Source organism: Spermophilus citellus, assembly GCF_964194105.1.
Source record: "Spermophilus citellus genome assembly, chromosome: X".
Lineage (NCBI taxonomy): Eukaryota > Metazoa > Chordata > Mammalia > Rodentia > Sciuridae > Spermophilus > Spermophilus citellus.
In genome coordinates this window covers 113,596,106-113,614,942 of record NC_138190.1, presented here as the reverse complement: position 1 = coordinate 113,614,942, position 18,837 = coordinate 113,596,106, and the positions used below count along the sequence as shown (strand labels likewise).

At 40.3% G+C, this 18,837-nt stretch overlaps 1 protein-coding gene across 1 annotated transcript; it reads left to right on the top strand.

Moving 5' to 3' along the window:
• Positions 1-17,013: 17,013 nt before the first annotated feature.
• Positions 17,014-17,610, top strand: LOC308639521 (RNA polymerase II subunit A C-terminal domain phosphatase SSU72-like; the record flags this gene model as incomplete). Its single annotated transcript, XM_081277735.1, has 1 exon — positions 17,014-17,610. One exon carries the CDS (start codon positions 17,014-17,016, stop codon positions 17,608-17,610), a length of 597 nt encoding a protein of 198 aa, XP_081133861.1.
• Between the last annotated feature and the right edge of the window lie 1,227 nt (positions 17,611-18,837).

The window sequence follows — 18,837 nt, the reverse complement described above, 5'->3', positions numbered from 1 at the left end:
ACGCCCCCGGAAAGCCGGGGAGAGATTTTATGCAATTTCCCCGCTGTATGGGAGAAGGGCTAAATGTCAATCACCTGTTCTATCGCTGAACTTGCTGCGATAGGGCTGGATCTGTCGGAAACTGGTGATGGTGACGTCAGCTCTCCAAGATGGTGGCCGCTGGCTTCCACGGTGTGGTGTCCGGTGTGGAGGGCAGATCTGGATTGTTTCTCTCCCCCGTCTCAAACCCAGAACTCAGCCTGGAGCACTGTGAGGGCACAGTTGGCAGGACCCCACAGAATCTGTTGCACCGTTTCTCTGCGTTGCTGGCATGTCAACGCACAGGCATCGGCTGTGAGATGGGCCACTGATCAATCAGCCTGAATCTCCAGGCGTACGGTTCACTCACGATTGAGCCGCAGTAACTGATCCTCAGGTGTTGAAATCCTTCCTCTAGATTTCAGTGCACCCCAATTTTGCTGGAAATTCCTAACAAGATAGCTTCTGGCCATTCTAAACTCACTAATCACCTGCACAGTGACGTGGTACATGGGGTTGATGCACTCTATTCACTGCCATCTTCTGATTATCTCTGTATTCCCCTTTTTCTTTAATAAAATTGAGTAAAGGATTGACATAAGTCATAGTATCATTATTTTAAGTTATAGGTAATAGTACAAGTATTTAAATGATCAGAATAGATTTACCTTTTATTGATTATTATAATTTTCCAACATAGACTAGTTAATCCATCCTAACAATTTAGCAAGAACTCTCAAACTCTTTTTGAGAGAAGGTCTCAAAATATCTCTATATTTTAGAATATTATCCTTTAAATAGGTACCTTTCAATTGTCTTTCAGAAAATATGGTTAAGGTTATTTCCAAGTGTAGGGACCAGTATATAAATCTTACTGTATTTTTATAGATAATAGGTCCAGCCAGAAAACTTATATAATATCAATGATTTTTTAAAGTTTGTAACCTTTATTGTTCAAAATTAATATACGACTTTAATTTGGAGAACCTCAGTCCTAATAATTTTTTTTTCCAAATTTCATAATTATCTAACAAAAAAAATGTAAGAATCAACAGTGTCTTTGAATCAATCAAATTAGTCTCTAAGGACAATTATCAAAATTGGGATCTAAGTTAGCAGTCTAAGATACTTAGTGTTTAATCAATGATGTGAATTTATTTACCAAAATTAATCTTTGTCTTAAACAGCAAGAATCATTAGGCAATAAAACCTTTTTATAAAGAAATAAACTTAACATTTTAATAGGTTTTTATTATGTCAAAATATGGACAAAATCTTAGCTCACATCAGTATAGTAAAATTAGGGAAATAGCCTGAAATATCTTTGAATTAATCAGTTAAAATTTTTATAGTCAGTCTAGTATATATAAATCTCTTTTTTAATTGTTTTAACTTTTCATATCATCTGTTTAGATAATGATATAAAAATATTTTTATTTAGGGAAATACTTTTACCATTAAAATCTAGAATATAAAGGCCTTGTTTTACCCAAAGATTTTTTTTTTAAAGATAAAGAGAGAGAGAGAGAGAATTTTTTAATATTTATTTTTTAGTTTTCATCAGACACAACATCTTTGTTTGTATGTGGTGCTGAGGATCGAACCCGGGCCGCACGCATGCCAGGCAAACGCCCTATCGCTTGAGCCACATCCCCAGCCCAAGATGTTTTCTTTTTTCTTTTTAGGATCTCCAATGTGTGCTTTCTCTCTATTAAAGCAATTCTTTTCTTCTAGAATTTTTTTTTTGTTATACTTTGGAACAATTTCTGAAAACCTTAGAATCTATAAACAAACTATTATACTTTGATAAGAAATGTCAATAAAAATATAGTTAAAATTCTTAGATATTTATGCAGATAGATTTATTTTTGTTTATCATCTTATAAAAGTTTGTACAATAACTTGAAAATTAGAAATTACTTGAAGATTGTATTTTCACTTAAAAGCAAATTTATAGTAAAATATATTTATCTCAAATATCTGTAACTAAAAGGCAGAGTATCTGATAAATGTACATATAAAATGTAAATTATGGGTTTTCTGTTGAAGAAAAATAATTAAACAAATATACATTAACTAAACAATTAGACATATGTGTTAATTGTTTTATGGATTAACAAATATAGGTTATCTAAATATCTAGAAAATATATATTAAGAATAAAGACATAACTTATCATTGTATTAACTTTCTGTAACAACATGGTTCTTAAATATTTGAATCATTTCAATTTATTTTTAACTAGGAGTGCACTCTTCTCTGTGACATCACTTGATGTAACTGAAATTAGATCCTTGTGCATACATATTTATTTCTTGTAATTATATAGTCAGGAATGAGAATAAATATTTTTTGGTCATCACAGGAATATTGCTGGCTTTTGTTCCTGTGGTGAGCAAATGCATCCCCTTAACCTCCAAATTTAAAAGTTAAATACAAAAAAGCATGTTTAGAGTCTCTCATCAATAGAACATTATTTAGTAACACAACTATAGAGAAAAGTCAGGTTATTTAACTCAAAACTAACTTAAATTTAGGGCTGCAACGTAGAAACCTGTGGAATTAAATTTTGTCTGAAAAAAGATATTTTTCATTAGCATTTACAGGTGGGTATTTTTAAAAATTCAGGCTCTGAGCAGCTCCAGTAGCAATCTGAAGCAGGAAGTACATGTTAGCAGCTGGAAGGTGGGACTAGAAGTCCTGTCTGAGTGACTATGGAAGAACCAATCGGAAGCCTGGGAAAATACAGGCAGCAGGACTAGGAAGCTGGCTCCTCCCACCAGGCATCCTGCAGTTACCATGGTGATGGAAACAACAAAGAATCTGCTGCCCCTATTTATGGCAAAAGTTCCCTGAATTTTCCTAGCTGATTGCTTTTCCTTTGGTTTTGTTTGCATTTTCCCCCACCTGGCCAAGATCCTATGGCAGGTAGCAGCTTGCTTTGTCTTTGCAACCTGTGGTTACAGCCTATGTCCTCTTATATTTTCTACTTTTCCTTGTAACACGTGGATGCTTTAAAAGTTTTATCAGCAGACACCAGCATTACCATCAGGTATTAAACTAGTCTGCATTTCGCATTCAGATCAAGTCATTTAAGGATTAAAAGCATTGCTAGGGCTGGGGCTGTAGCTCAGTGGCAGAGTGTTTGCCTCATATGTGTGAGGTACTGGATTCAATCCTCAGCACCACATAAAAATAAAATAAAGATATTGTGTCCACCTAAAAACTAAAAAATAAATATTTTTTTAAAAAAGCATTGCTGACCCCACAGGTCTAGTTACAGACCCCATAGTAAGCAGCGGCTAAAGTCTTTTGTCTCCAGTGGCTGAGTTACAGCCTTTCTGATTCATTGGACAATCATGTAGCAAAGAAGTCAGTACAAACTTCCCGAGTATTCACAAAAACATAGAAAATTGAAATTGCTTCTCTCCAGGTAAACATCACAACATTTTTCTCTCCCTTTTTCTCACTCTCCAAGCGCAAACTTCTAGAATATAAAGCCCAAAAAAATATTTTATAAAGATTCACAAAAACAATCAAACAAAAAAACCCACAAAAGCGCTCTTTCTGTGGAGAGGACTCAACAACACAGCCCATTAATCATACTAATAACTATTCACATTTATTTACAGTCTCTAGAATTATACCCCAATATTAAAAATTTTAACGTCACAGATTTTCCTTCTGTCTAATTCACTTACTTTCTACAATTCCGCCCACAATACTCTGCAATCCTAAGCATGCTTAACTTCTGGAGAGAACTTTCAACTTCACTAAACTTTTATTATTTAAGTTGGAGTCCCCCCTTACAAGCCAGCATTTGTCACTTTTGGTCCTGGCAGCTTAAAAACTGAGACCTTTCGCCCCCATGTTGGAAGCCAATTGCTGGGTTTCTGTTCGTGACTAAAAGGGTCAGGGGTCACTCCAGATGAACTGGGCTAACTGGGCTGTGCAAAATAACCACACAAGAGACAGAAATACCTTTTTCTTTGGGGTCACTGTGATGGCTCCTCTGACCTTAAGGGTCCTCAGGAAGAGAGCGAGCACACACTGGCCCCTGACCCCTTTTATTGAGGAGAAGCTATTCAAATGAGGCAAGGGGTCAGGTTTCAGGGGGCTGAGGCCAGCTTCGTGATGTCTGCTGTCAGCAGGTTGACTGACACCTGGGTAGGCCACACCCAAGGGCACAGTAAGAGAAGGGGACACACACAAGGCACTTCCAAGGAATATTCTATCCTAAACAGGGCAGGGGGTTATATTACAAAGGAACAGGTGAGTGTAGCTCCACCCTTGGGAATGTAGGAAGCCACTCAAATTCTAGAAGAGTGGGGCAGTCAAGCAGCATGAGTGCCTGACGCCACATTGCCCAGCAGGAGAGTTAACTCAGTCTCGTGCAAGTTTGGTCTCCCACATGACTCGGAGGGAGTCAGGGACCAGGGTGGTACTGGGACCTGGCCATTGCTGGATAAGTGGGTTCCAGGAACCCAGTGGTTACCGGACTGGCTAGCTGGGTGAGCTGAGAACAAAATGCCCTCTACCATCTTCCAACCTTCTTACCCACTATAGCCAACCCCTTCAGATATGTTTTTCTCACAGTGAGAAACTGATGTGACTCCATTTTTGAAAATAAATAAATAACAGCAGCTTCTACCTCAAGGCCTGTCCAAGGAAGGGGGCATGACCCTTGTCCTTGAAAAAACCCACAAGAGCACTCCTAAGCACATACCCACCCTGCTGAGTGGTTTGTCTGCAAATAACAGGAGAGATCTGTGGCACCAGGTGTCCCTGACTCAGTTAGGCTAGGTAAGGACCCATAGCAACCCCCTAGCAACCACCAATCAGCATGAGACAGGGAAAATACCTGAGATGCCAGATGACCCCCCAGTAGTTTATGGTGGTTGATAACATGTTGGGAAACCATATAGTTTAGCATGTACACCCCTCATGGCCTAAACCAATCAGTTCAAACTATCCCCCTCTTATACTAACCAATCACCCCTGCCCAACTTGTTCCCACCAGTGAATGTGCTAATCAATGTTAAGAGTTGTTGTTTGACTTTCCCGCGGTATGGAATGATTTGCTGTGTGTTGTTGTGACGCATAGAGTATCCCGCCAAAACCTATAAAATCTCAGTGGACAAAGAACCAGGACTCACTCCCTGGGACCTCTGTGTCAGAAACGGTTGTGAGTCCAGGCTTGAGCATGCCATAAAGACTCGTGTGTGATTGCATCGGATTCAGCTCCTGGAGGTCTTTTGGGGTCCCATGAAACTGGCATTACAACAGCCTTTAAAATTCTATCCTTATTCTGTATGTTAGGTATTTTCATTATAATGTGACTTGGTGTGGGTCTGTTGCAGTTTTGTTCATTTGAGGTCCTGTAAGCCTCTTGTATTTGATTTTCCATCTTGTTCTTTAGGTTTGGGAAATTTTCTGATATTATGTCACTGAAAAGATTTTGCATTCCTTTGGTTTGTATCTCCATGCCTTCTTCTATCCTGATAAATCTTAAATTTGGACTTTTCAGGTTACCCTTCAATTCTTGGAAGTTCTGTTCATGGTTTCTTACCATCTTCTCTGTGTGGCCAACTTTATTTTCAAGATTATGCATTTTGTCTTCATTGCCTGAGGTTTTGTCTTCATTGCCTGAGGTTTTGTCTTCCAAGTGGCATAGTCTGTTGGTGATGCTTTACATTGCATTTTTATTTGGTTTATTGATTCCTAAATTTCAAGGATTTCTGTTTGATTTCTTTTCAGAATCTCTATTGAAGTGTTTTTTTAATCTCCTGAAATTAGTCTTGTGATAGTCAAGCAGAAGTGTCTTCATTTTGTTTAGTAACTCCATCTTGTAAAACAACCATGCCAAATAGAAAGGTCACTACTGGGGCAAGTTGTTCTTTTCCTTTTGCTATAGAAACCCTTAAGAACATGGAACTACCTAACAGGGCTTTGTTTCTGTAACTATCAGAATGGGGCTGTGTTTCTGTAACTGGGGTGAGTGAGCTAATTGTGATTGGTTAAGATTCTCGCCACCTGACTACACTCTCCCACTGCTGTAACTTGGCTTGCTTGCATTGGCTGAACCCCCAAACGCCCCTTTTGTGGTTTTCAGGCTTAAAAGGAGCACCCTTGCAATTGTTCTGGGCTGATCCAGAACAGACTTTATGTTCCCAATAAGTCGCCACAAGTGTGCTTCCATAAAGGCTTGATTGATAATACGTGAGTGGTCTGGAAGTCAATTTATGAAACCCCAGGACAATGCTTTAACTATAACATTCTCTGATTTCAGTCCTTACATCATCCTTTATGTCATGAATTGGCTGAACTATTTACATTATAAACTCCCCTTGTCAGTGGGTTCTATTATTGGAGTGTCTTGGTTTGTTTGGGGTGCTCTGTTTCTTTGTTTTTTCTTGTCATGTCTGCCCATCTAGCACTGTGTTTCTGAGGCAGTACAGATTCTACCTTGTAGACACATAGTGTACCTGAATGTTTCTGGGAACCTCGCCTTTGACGGGGTGACAAATAATAACAACATCCAGTACAAACAACATACAGCTGTAAACCAAATAGCTCCTATAAGAGCTTTTACTGTTTTGTTGCAAATAAACAGAAATGATGCGTTCAATTTTTGTCTACAATATAAACAGTTTGCAAAATGGTTTACGATTTCAAATGGTGGACAATGAAAGAACAGAAAAGGTGTAGGATGTGATATTTATGAAGAAGGGGGAGAGGATATAGAAGTAAAATATTGTAGGAAGAGAAAAAGGGGAATTAATAGAATTTGGCTGTTAGCAGAAGAAAGGAGAGAGAGAATTCAAGGAAAGAGAAAAGTGAGAGAAAAATATATATAAAGTAAAATTTTTTAAAAAAATTTTAAAAAGTAAACAACAAAACTGTAATACACTATTCAGACATCCCATTCCTCAATAAACTGACACATAAAAAACACTTGATTTCAAAAATGGTAGAAATGTGTGTTAAAAAATAATAAAAAAAAGATCTCAATGAAATATTAAAAAAAATGTTTCCATTGAACTTCAAAAGTTTCTCCCCTTCCCTTCTCAGCAGGTAGGTGAGGTTGTCTGGCGTATGATGCTTTCTCCACCCTCAGGATGGGTGGGTTTTCTAGGTATGCTCTAGTCTCTTTGCTGGGTGACAATTGGTCTGGAGATTATAAGCCATGAACCTCTAGGGCCCAGTTATTGCCAGTCCACACTGGAAAACCACACCCCAGGAATCTCCTTTGGGTTCCATTCATGTGGTGTAGGAGTCTATTCTTGGTGCCTTATGTTGCCTGAGGACCCCATGATTTCAGGTCTCTGACTTAGTCTCCAAAGTCAATCTCTTTCATCCCAGCCCTTTTGGTTCCCTGGGCAAATGCTTTTCTCCCAGTGTAATGCCAGATTCGTGGGACCCCCAATAGACCTCCAGGAGCCAAATCCGATGCAATCACACAAGAGTCTTTATTGCAAGCTCGAGCCTGGATTCACAACCATTTCCGATGCAGCAGTCCCAGGGAGTGAGTCCCAGTCCTTCATTCAGTGAGATTTTTATAGGTTTGGGGGGTATTCTATGTGTCACAATATCACACAGCAAATCATTCCATACCACGGGGAAATCAAACAACAACTTTTAACATTGATTAGCACATTCACTGGTGGGAACAAGTTGAGTAGGGGTGATTGGTTAGTACAAGAGGGGGATTCCTTTGAACTGATTGGTTTAGGCCACGAGGGGTGTACATGCTAAACTATATGATTTCCCAACATGTTATCAACCACCATAAACTACTGGGGGGTCATCTGGCATCTCAGGTATTTTCCCTGTCTCATGCTGATTGATGATTGTTAGGGGGTTGCTATGGGTCCTCACCTAGACTAACTGAGTCAGGGACACCTGGTGTGGCAGACCTCTCCTGTTATTTACAGACAAACCACTCAGCAGGGTGGGTATGTGCTTAGGAGTGTTCTGTGAGTTTTTTCCAAGGACAAGGGTCATGCCCCCTTCCTTGGACAGGCCTTGAGGTAGAAGCTGCTATTATTTATTTTCAAAAATGGAGTCACATCAGTTTCTCATTCCCCCCTTTGTCTGGAAACTTGGGAACCAATCATGGTTCCCTCAGTTGGGGGTCTATATGGGCAGGCCCTACATCTTGGTAGGATTCTCCTTCTGGGTCTAGGACTTGGTAGTGAGTACTCAGAACCATCATCTGAACTGCGTTTACTCTGTCCTTGATGAAAGCCACTAGCTTGTTCACAAGTGGTCCTATTAAGGTTGACACTAGGGTAATTTTAGAGTAAACAGTAACCCTCAGAGGACAGTCTTCAACTTCCCAGAGTCACTCAAAATTGGCCTCCTGACTCGATTTACCTATATACACTGTTTATCTATTTCTGGCTTCATTCCCCCTCTAATTTTAGGAACTCCTTATTGCTGTAAGGAGAAGGGATGATGGCTTGTTCTAGCTGCTTCAGAGCTGATACGGGGCGTCGAACATGAGGGGGGCTCGATGACGTGGGAGACGACATGGGGGACGATGTGGGGGACATTGAGTTCCCTTTTAGAAGTCAGTTTAGTTTGAAGTCTGGTTGGGGAAGAACAGGTTGTAAAGTCATTTGGGGATGGGTGCTTCTGTGAGAGAAACAAAAACCATGAGTACTGAATAAATGTTGCTGCAGCTGGAACATGTCACTGTATAGAAATTCTCTCACCAGACTTTAACATTCCCAGTTGAAAGAAAAGTGACCATAACACTCAGAGCAACCAAGAGATCTTTATTGCAGCAGTGCAACAAAGAGAAAAGAAAGAAGGAAAGAAGTGGGAGGGGGCAGCTGGGGAAGGCTTTTATAGCCCTTCTGCTGTGCTGCTAAATCTAATAGGGTCTCTGGGTTTGCAAGCTGCCTTGTTGGCACACAAGGGGGTTAAGGGCTTGGCCTTGAGCGGCGGGCTACATGTTCAGCCTTGAGCAAGGGGGGCGAAGAGCTCAGCCTTGAGCGGGGGCTTGGGCATTTGGGCTTGAAGCAAACAGGTGATAAAGAATCACACAGTGGGTTTGAGCGGCCAGGTCATCCTGCAGCTAACTTTGTTTGGCATGCCCTGCCGACAGCTTACTCAGCCTGTCCTGAACCTAACACCAGTTATCAGGAATGTAAACATTTAACTTTTAATGTCACAGATGTCCTTCCTCATAAGATACAGTTTAATAATTTAATGTCATCTGATCTTGCAAAATCCTTTTACTAGTATAACCTCTGTGTCTAATAGAGAAACCTTTAATTCTGTTACTCAGGGCTGGATAATCATACTAGCAAACATCAAGCCTACTGTGTAGGTTAGAAATATCTGTATGCCTTAAACTAAAAACTACTCTGGCAGCTCCTCTTGATAGTCTCTTTTTATAGTTATCAGGTATTCCTGCCTAAGAATCTCTTTTGTAGCCTCCAGTCTTACTTATTCTTGGGGGCTAACACAAGGTGTTAACTATTTAACTATTATTATTATTTAAAATGCCCAGGGATAGCTATGTTTTGGCTTTAACTGTCTTTGCTAAGTGTTTAAGATGAAGCAGTCAAACTGACTTGTTTCTATCTATTGTTAACAGTCAGCTGTGTTTCCATGGAAATCCTGGGGGAACTTGAGAGTAGCTTCTCAGTTCTGCTAGTGCCATTTGCACTAGGATGGGTCCAGGTCTTGCTTGACCATGTGGCTTCCCTTGGAAGCATCAGGGATATCTCCCTTCTCCAATGACCCTCCTCTTCATAGCAAATGCACTGATTGGCTTTCTGTTCTCAGTGGTCTCATTAATCTCCCTGATTGGGAGGTTATGTGGCCAAGAGTTGCAAAGCTCTTTAGAGAAGTCCCCTGTTCCCTGGATTCAGACTGACTCAGAGGGCAAGAGCCAAACATTGGTTTTCTTGGCCCTTTTAATTTAACTTTAATTTTAATTCTCAATCTTAAACATCCAGCAAATAAATCTCACCAGTAAGAGTACTGGGCTTTAATGTCTATCTCTCTATCCTGTAGGTGATAACTATTATCTTAAATTAACCCAGATTGTGTGTTCTTAAAGCAGTACCTATGAAAAACATTAACAGGCAATCCATCTTTAAACCGTTTATAAGAAAACTACAAAATAAATTAACAAGAGTAAAAACATATTTAGCTCATCTAATAGCTACCTTGAACTTTGGCAGAGTTATATATCATATTCCCTGTTTGAGATCCTAGTAATCTTGACAAAAACCAACTTTTTGACACAACTTTAAATGTACTGAAATCTGGTCTACTTCTTTCATAGTCATTCTCACATGTAGTAACATGGGACACAGAGCCTTATCTCAGGTAAGGCGGGGCTCTTCATAAATCTTAAGTGCTCTAGTTCTGAAGCTGATCTTTGCTTTTAAAACATCATTTTACAAAGCTTACATAAATAGTTGCTCAAGTTCACATGAATATTAGCTAACACAATATAATATCACATCTAAAACATGAATTAAAGAAAAGTTGAAAGCTTTTAACCTTTTGTAGAAAAGTAGCAAAGTACTTTTGTTTTACAATATTAACCTTTACACAGATTAAGCTCTCATTAACTTAAAAATACATTTAAATTGTATCTCAGTGTAAAAACTTTACATATTTTATTGATAACAGGTCCAGTTATAGAACATCAAATGATATAAATAAATCTCCAATATGTCTTTTTTTTTAAGCCTAGACATACAAAAAAAACATACAACTTTAGAACACCAGCTTGATATAATGCTCTTTTAAAGCTTCTACCTTATAGACTTGTATACCTGGAAGATAAGAACACATTTAATAGCACCACAATTACAATGATGTTTTTATATTAACCAAGTTTAGCTCTTAAAGAAATAACATATTACAATTTGCAAAATAACAGTTGTTGTTTAACCATAGTTATATAATTTTTAATTTCTTTAAGATTACTTACTCAAAAACTTACATATATAATCAACTTACACAGACCTTCTTTATCACTTACTTAAACCCTCTTATTTATTTAATAACATAGACTCTTATCCATAAACACATTTTTCTTCTATTAAATTCATATCTAGAACTTTCTAATTTTTCCTTTCCATCTGTTAACCTCCTTTTCTGTTCACATTTTGAAACAATGCTTGTAAATTTCTGAATTTAGGCAGATTATATCATTTTAATAAAAAGAAATACTTGATTTTACTTACAGTACTCTTAATTAGAACAGTTGAAACTTTTGGTCCTTTGTATATAGAAATCTTCTATAAACCCTTGTATATAGAATCACATCTGTTTACCATTTCATGAAAACACAACGTCTAAGTATCAGGGATGACAAAACAACTTTAAATCTTTTTTTTTCATTTACCAACTTATGAAAACCTCAATAATGCTACCCAATACAATTCAAGGAGTTAAGAGTACTCAATGGTATATTTAACATTTAGCATTTTAGCCTTGTAAATCAATCAGATATCTAACAAAAGTACTCATAAATGAGTAATCCCATGTCAAATCTACAGATCAATCAGATATCTAACAAAAGTACTCATAAATGAGTAATCCCATGTCAAATCTATTTTACTTATTTTATCAAAACATCAGATAAGTGTATTGAACAGTGTTAGCCATTTTTTCCTTGTTGAAGAGAAGTCCTAGAACCAAAGCATATCAGACATTTTATAGACATCAACATTTTATTAGTTTTTTTTGAACACCTAGAAAAACTTGTAAGCTTAATTTTAAAGACATCATTATTTTCATCTGTTTACCCAATTTAAATCACATGAATCAAAGATATTTGGATCCATTTTTTTATTTTTATGAGCATTCCTCATATATCTGCCAATTTTCATATCATGTGCATGATATATGGACATATGCACATACAGACATACAACACATAACACAAGTGTGCACACATAACACAATAGTAAAGGCCTTGTAGCTTTTCTCAGGTGAAATCACCACTGTAATGTTTAGAAACTCCACAGTTGGTCAAAAATAGAACTGCTCAGAAAAACATTAACCTAGGTCTGTAGGATCAAAATCATGAGCTCAAAAGAAAATACAGAATCTAAGAAAAATCAAGAATCCTAGAAAAAATGACCAGCCGTGCCATAGAAAGTAGCATACAATTTACTTTTAGGTTTAATCTAGCTTGAGTTCAGGCAAAAGACACCTTTACTCTTTTTTTTTTCCCTTGGGCCTCAGATCAGTCTCATACTGAGCTTGCAGGCTTCTTCCATTTGCATTTCAACATAAATCCTGGCTGAGGTCTGGAAGGAACAGGGAAAACTGCTGTTCTGAGCAGAAACCTCATGCCTAAGGCATTTTAACCTTAAGTCATAATTTTCAGGTTTGGATGTTGAAATTATGATACAAGTTTAAGATACAATTCACAAAATTTCATATCTTTACATCTTGTTTTTCCAAAGGAAAAAAAATTCCTACACTAGAAAAACTTGCTCACATGGAACTGAAAATAGGATCTTACTTGATAATATAAAAGCTATCATCAGAAGAAATCCCTTTAGGATAATTAAGCCACTTCCTTTGTTCTGAAGTTCCTATAGTAGTATTAAATTCCAAAAGAGAACCACACACTACCATCTACATTCAAAATTAAGCTTTAAAAATTTCCAAGATTGTTGCTATTCAATGTCATTTCAGTAAGCCAGACTAACCCCCAATCTAGCACTTTTTTCCCCAAGCCCTACACACTTAGGGGAGCAGATACCATACCATGATTTACTATCCTTGCCCAAATTAATAATGCACTGGTATACCCAGTGAAATCTTCCCAGGCTACCCAATTCAAAAATTGGTGAAAAACTAAAACTAAATGATTGGGAGTTACTTGCCAAACTTGGAAGTAGAGTTCTTTAGTTTTCCATCCTAAATATTTAAGTTCTCTGGCATGAATTATCTGAAATCATAAACTAAACAATTACCTAAACCCAACTTTTCACTGCAAGATTGCACAATACTTCAAAAACCCACTCAGATATCAGATTGTTACAATAAAACATCATCTTTTAGACACATATTCAGCCAAGAACATCCCCAAGAAACAATCTATAATAACCTGTAAAACAGACAGACCAGATAAGAGAAAAATCTCCCCAAGTTTCCAACTCCCATTTAATTATGACTCCTACACCAGTGGCACCATATATGTCCCTATGAGTGGACCAGATGTTCTCACAGAGGGGCAACCAGAAGTGTAAAATCAAGGGTCTCGGTGTGGCAATTTTACTGCATTCAGTGTCCCCCGGTTTTTGTTTTTGTTTTTGTTTTCTTTTAGTAGACAGAGGTGGCATAATCCTTACAGTTCAGGGAAGGAAGGAGGGAGTTCCCCAAAGCAAAAGGGCTTCGGCAGCTGCTGGGAGTCCCTCAGTCCCTCCTTTTGCTTACAGGATTAGCTCCTCTAGTTTTGTCCGATCCCAGGCACGCTGGCATATTTTCTAACTTTCCAGTAGTCAGCTCTCAAAAAATTCGATTCCTATCCTCAAAGTCAATTAATGTAAATTTAATAATGAGGACAGGGTTTTGAGAAAAAGAAAATGGGAGATATTCAGTTCTTAGATCCCGAGCAGGCATTTCCCTTTGCAGTGGGTGTGCTGAAGGCAACTAGGGGAAAAAAAGAAAACATTGCTTCCCTAATCTCGCTTAACAAAGGGGAGTAACGTTTATCAAAGTTCTTTAAAACACAGCTCAAAATGGTGTAAGAGATGAGAACAGAAAATATGGCACTTCTATTGACTTTTGGTCCATTTCAGGGAAGCAGGAAAAGCATACTAGGGACATTTTCAGGCTAAAATTTACTAAAAGTTACCTCCACACATCTAAGGCAGATCAGAACTTGGGACACTGCATCTGTCCAAAGTAAAACAATGCCATCACAATTAACAGAGACACATACAAAAAGACATACAAAGACACAGATTACAAACAGATTGGGGGAGTATCCCCCTCAGGTTGGGATCTGGGATGTCTCCCAGGAGTCCCGGCTGGTGAACCTATAGTGAGTCCACCGAGGCCAGTTGCCAGCCCAGAATACAGATTCTACGGTCCATAGTCAGAACAAAGCAGACAACAGACACACAAATAACAAGACTCACCAGTGTTAGACTCTCCGGTTTGGGGGTCCTGGGGTCTTGGGGATCCTGGACAAGCCCCCAGATGTAATGCCAGATTCGTGGAACCCCCAATAGACCTCCAGGAACCAAATCTGATGCAATAACACAAGAGTCTCTATTGCAAGCTCGAGCCTGGAGTCACAACCGTTCCTGAAACAGTAGTACCAGGGAGTGAGTGGTCCTTCATTCAGTAAGATTTTATAGGTTTTGGGGGGATACTCTAGGTGTCACAACATCACACAGCAAATCATTCCATAACACGGGAAAATCAAACAACAACTTTTAACATTGATTGGCACATTCACTGGTGGGAACAAGTTGTGTAGGGGTGATTGGTTAGTACAAGAGGGGGATTCCTTTGAACTGATTGGTTTAGGCCACGAGGGGTGTACATGCTAAACTACATGGTTTCCCAACATGCTATCAACCACCATAAACTACTGGGGGGTCTTCTGGCATCCCAGGTATTTTCCCTGTCTCATGCTGATTGGAGGTTGCTAGGTGGGTTGCTATGGGTCCTCACTCAGCCTAACTGAGTCAGGGACACCTGGAGCCACAGACCTCTCTCCTTATTCATAGACAAACAATTCAGCAGGGTGGGTATGTGCTTAGGAGTGCTCTATAGGTTTTTCCAAGGACAAGGGTCACACCCCCTTCCTTGGACAGGCCTTGAGGTAGAAGCTGCTGTTATTTATTTATTTTCAAAAATGGAGTCACATCAATTTCTCACCAGCTCATCCTGAGGCCTGGGCACCAGGACCTGCACACCTGTCTCAGAGCTGTGTGCTAGATCTGGAGGGTCTGGCAGCCAAAAGGAATGTGGAGCCCGGCCATGTCTGGGGCTCAGCTGTTCTGTGTCACAGGTACTGAGACCCACGGGTCGGCCATGAAGCTCAGTGCGATGGGCTGAGTTGGGGGCTTGAGAAGGTATGGGAGACTGGGGACTGGGAGCCTGAGGGCCCTATTGTGTTCTGGACTGATGCCAGACATGGCAGGTCCAGGGGACCAGTGGATGCCAAACTGGGGAAGGAATCAGAGCCTCGCTTGTGTTGCGACCTGGTCAGTGTTGGCCCGAGTGTGTTTCGGGAACCTGGTGGGCACTGGACCCACTGGTTGGATGAGCTGAGAACAAAAATGTCCTCCCAGCCTCTTCCAAGCATCTGACCCACTATAGCCAGCCCCTTCAGTCTGTGCCAGCCTCAGGACTCACAGAGCTGAGGAGAGCCAGGCTCTCTCCGGGCTCTCTAACCTATGCTCCCCTGGGTGAAATGCTCCCAGTTTCTGACTTCACAGGATTGTGAGGCTCAGACAGGCCCATGTAGACCTAGCTGCAAACTTATGGATCTGGGTTTCCTGATTCTTTAAGCTCTGCCACGCTATAGTCCTCAAATTGCTCCTGGATCTCAAAGGATTGATCAACTCTGGTGGAGAGTTTTATTTTTTAATTTTTTTAAGAGGGAGGGAGGGGGAGAGAGAGAGAGAGAGAGAGAGAGAGAGAGAGAGAGAGAGAGAGAATTTTTTAATATTTATTTTTTAGTTTTCGGCGGACATAACATCTTTATTTTATTTTTATGTGGTGCTGAGGATTGAACCCAGCGCGATGCACATGCCAGGTGAGTGCGCTACCGCTTGAGCCACATCCCCAGCCCAAGGTTTTTTAAAATATTCAATTAATGCATCAAGCAGTCTGGGGTTCATCCAGCGCAGACTGTCCCTCCCTGTCTCAGGATTTTTTACTCTGAGCCTCTGGGAGACATGTTACAATTCTGCTGTTTGAGTTCTGGGTAGCTGAGCTAAAGGGAAATGCTGGCTCACACTAATCCTCCATCTTTCCCCTCAAAAAATCCAAACTCTTTATAAGGTCCTTGCTTAGCATCTGGATGGCTATCTTAAGTAACAGCCGCCATTTTAAGGAAAAATTTTCACTTTCCTGACCCAGGGCGTTTCCGAGAAAGGCTGAGGACTCCCTCATACCAAACCAGCCCTTAACCACTGCATTAGGACCTGCCTGGAACTCAAGCCTGTTTTGCCTCTCTCTCCTATAGAGAGATGGCTTTTATTTGTCGCCTCTGACAAATAAACTATGGTATCTCTAGCTGGTCTCCATCTTTCATTTCTCACGTAACCGGCTCTCCTTCGTCGCTTTCCCTTCACTCTTAACCAGGCTCTGACCCCGCGGGCCAGCAGCAGCTGTGTAGAGCACGTGGGCCTCAGGAGAGAGCACTTGGCCTTGGCCAACTGTGGCCAGACCTTTGGGAAGCCTGCCCTTGGGAGAGGTAGGGTGTTATGGTGTGGAGGTGAGGTGTCCCCCAAACCTCAGGAGAGAGAACACAAGAAGGTTGGAAGAGAAATGATTGGGTTATAGCCTTAACCTAGTCAGTGAATTAATCCCTGGTGGAATTAACTGAGTGGGAACTGGAGGCAGGTGGAGCGTGGCTGGAGGAGGCGGGAACTGGGGCGTGGCCTCGGGGTATATATTTGTATGTGGCAAGTGCAGACCTGGCTCTGGCTTCTGGTCATCGCGAGAGCTGCTTCCCTCCACCACGTTCTTCCACCATGATGTTCCTCCTCATCTGAAGCCCCCAGGAATACAGCCAGCCTTCTACTGACAAGACTTCGCAAACCGTGAGCCCCCAAACTTTCCTCCTCTAAAAATTTTTCTTGTTGGGCCTAATTGCAACAGGAAAAAACCTGACTATAACTCAGGGGTCTCTCCTTCATTCTAGGGACCAGCGGGCTGCTTGGCATTCCCGGGCTCTGAGTTGCATAAAGCTGTTTTCATCCCTGACTGGGATTAGCTGCTTTCCATTGTGCTTTGGCTGAAGCCTGTGGGTGGAAGTACAGGATGGCGATGGATCTCCGTTGGTCACGTCTGCGGGTGGCTGTTGTGTGCTCCAATAACCAGAACCGGAGCATGGAGGCGCACAGCCTCCTCAGCAAACAAGGATTCAATGTCCGGTCCTTTGGAACAGGAGCTCACGTGAGGCTTCCAGGACCAGAACCTGGCAAGCAAAATGTTTATGATTTCAGAACCACATATGATGAGATGTTCCATGATCTTCTTAGGAAGGATGAAAACTTCTATGCACAGAATGGCATTTTACGTATGTTAGACAGAAATAGGAGAATCAAGCTCCGGCCAGAAAGGTTCCAGGACTGTGAAGATGAGTTTGATTTGATCTTCACATGTAAAGAGCTAGTCTACGACAAGGTGGTGGAAGTTCTTAATTCCAGAGAACAGGTAACCTGCCAGCCAGTGCACGTGATCAACGTGGACATCGTGGACAACCATAGAGAGGCCACCCGGGGAGGGCTCATTATCTGGGAGATCTGCATGTGTATCCTGCACTTGAGTGACATGGAGAATGACATCGATGGCATGCTGCAAAATTTTGAGAAGAAGACTGGCAAGGCTTTCCTGCACACTGTCTGCTTTTACTGAAGATGGCCGCCTCACGCCGTCCAAAGCCACCTTCTTGAACTTTCTTTCTTTGAGGGGGGTACTGGGGATTGAACTTGGGGGCACTTGACTAATGAACCACATCCCCAGCCCTATTTTGTATTTTATTTGGAGACAGGCTCTCACTGAGTTGCTTAGCAGCCTGCTTTTGCTGAGGCTGGCTTTGAACTCGCCATCCTCCTGCCCCAGCCTCCTGAGCTGCTCTTTTGTTAATATTTTTTTTTCCTTCCTGGTATCTTTTTCTTTTAGATACTTGGCCAGTGGGCTGTGATATTTTGCAAACATATATGGAAAGAGAAGATGCACATACGAACCAGATTAAAACCATTTGTTTTTTTTTTCTGTTTCCTTTTTATTTATGAAGAAGATATAGATTATAAAGGGGTTTTTCTTTAACCCAAAAAGAAAGAAGGGTATGATACATCCCCTTAACATATGTGTGTCTTTATGCCTGTTTTTCCTTTTTTGCTCCTCCTAAGTTCCTGCATTAAAGTATTAAATAAGTACTTAACTAAAGCAATGAGTTATGTTAAGAAGGAACCTGGCCAATAAATAAATAGAAGCATCTATTTTTTTGGCATCTATCTTTTTAAAAATTGGTTCTAATTATACATGACAGTAGAATGCATTTTGACACATTGTACACAAATGGAACACAACTTCTCCTTCCTCTGGCTGTACATGGTTCAGAATCACACAGGTACTGTAACCATGCATTACATAGGGTAATAGTGTCCATCTAATTCCACTATCCTTCCCATCCCCACCCCCTCTCCCCTTCCTTCACTCCCCTTTGCACAATCCAAAGTTCTTTGTTTCTTTCGTACCCCTGTTGCCATTATGGATCAGCATCCACTTATCAGAGAATTCGGCCTTTGGTTTTGGGGTTTGGCTTATTTTGCTTGGCATGATATTTTTCCAGCTCCTTCTATTTACCTTTAAAAAAATTCCTTTTTAAAGGCTGAATAATATTCCATTGTGTATATGTACCACATTTTCTTTATTCATTCATCCGTTGAAGGGCACCTAGGTTGGTTCCATAGTTTAGCTGTTGAGTTGAGCTGTTATAAACCCTGATGTGGCTGTGTCACTGTAGTATGCTGATTTTAAGTCCTTCTATCTTTAAGAACCATCTTTTAACTGGGAATACAAATGTAATTACATATGACATCCTCCAGTGAATACCTAACTTTGAGCTACTCCACAATA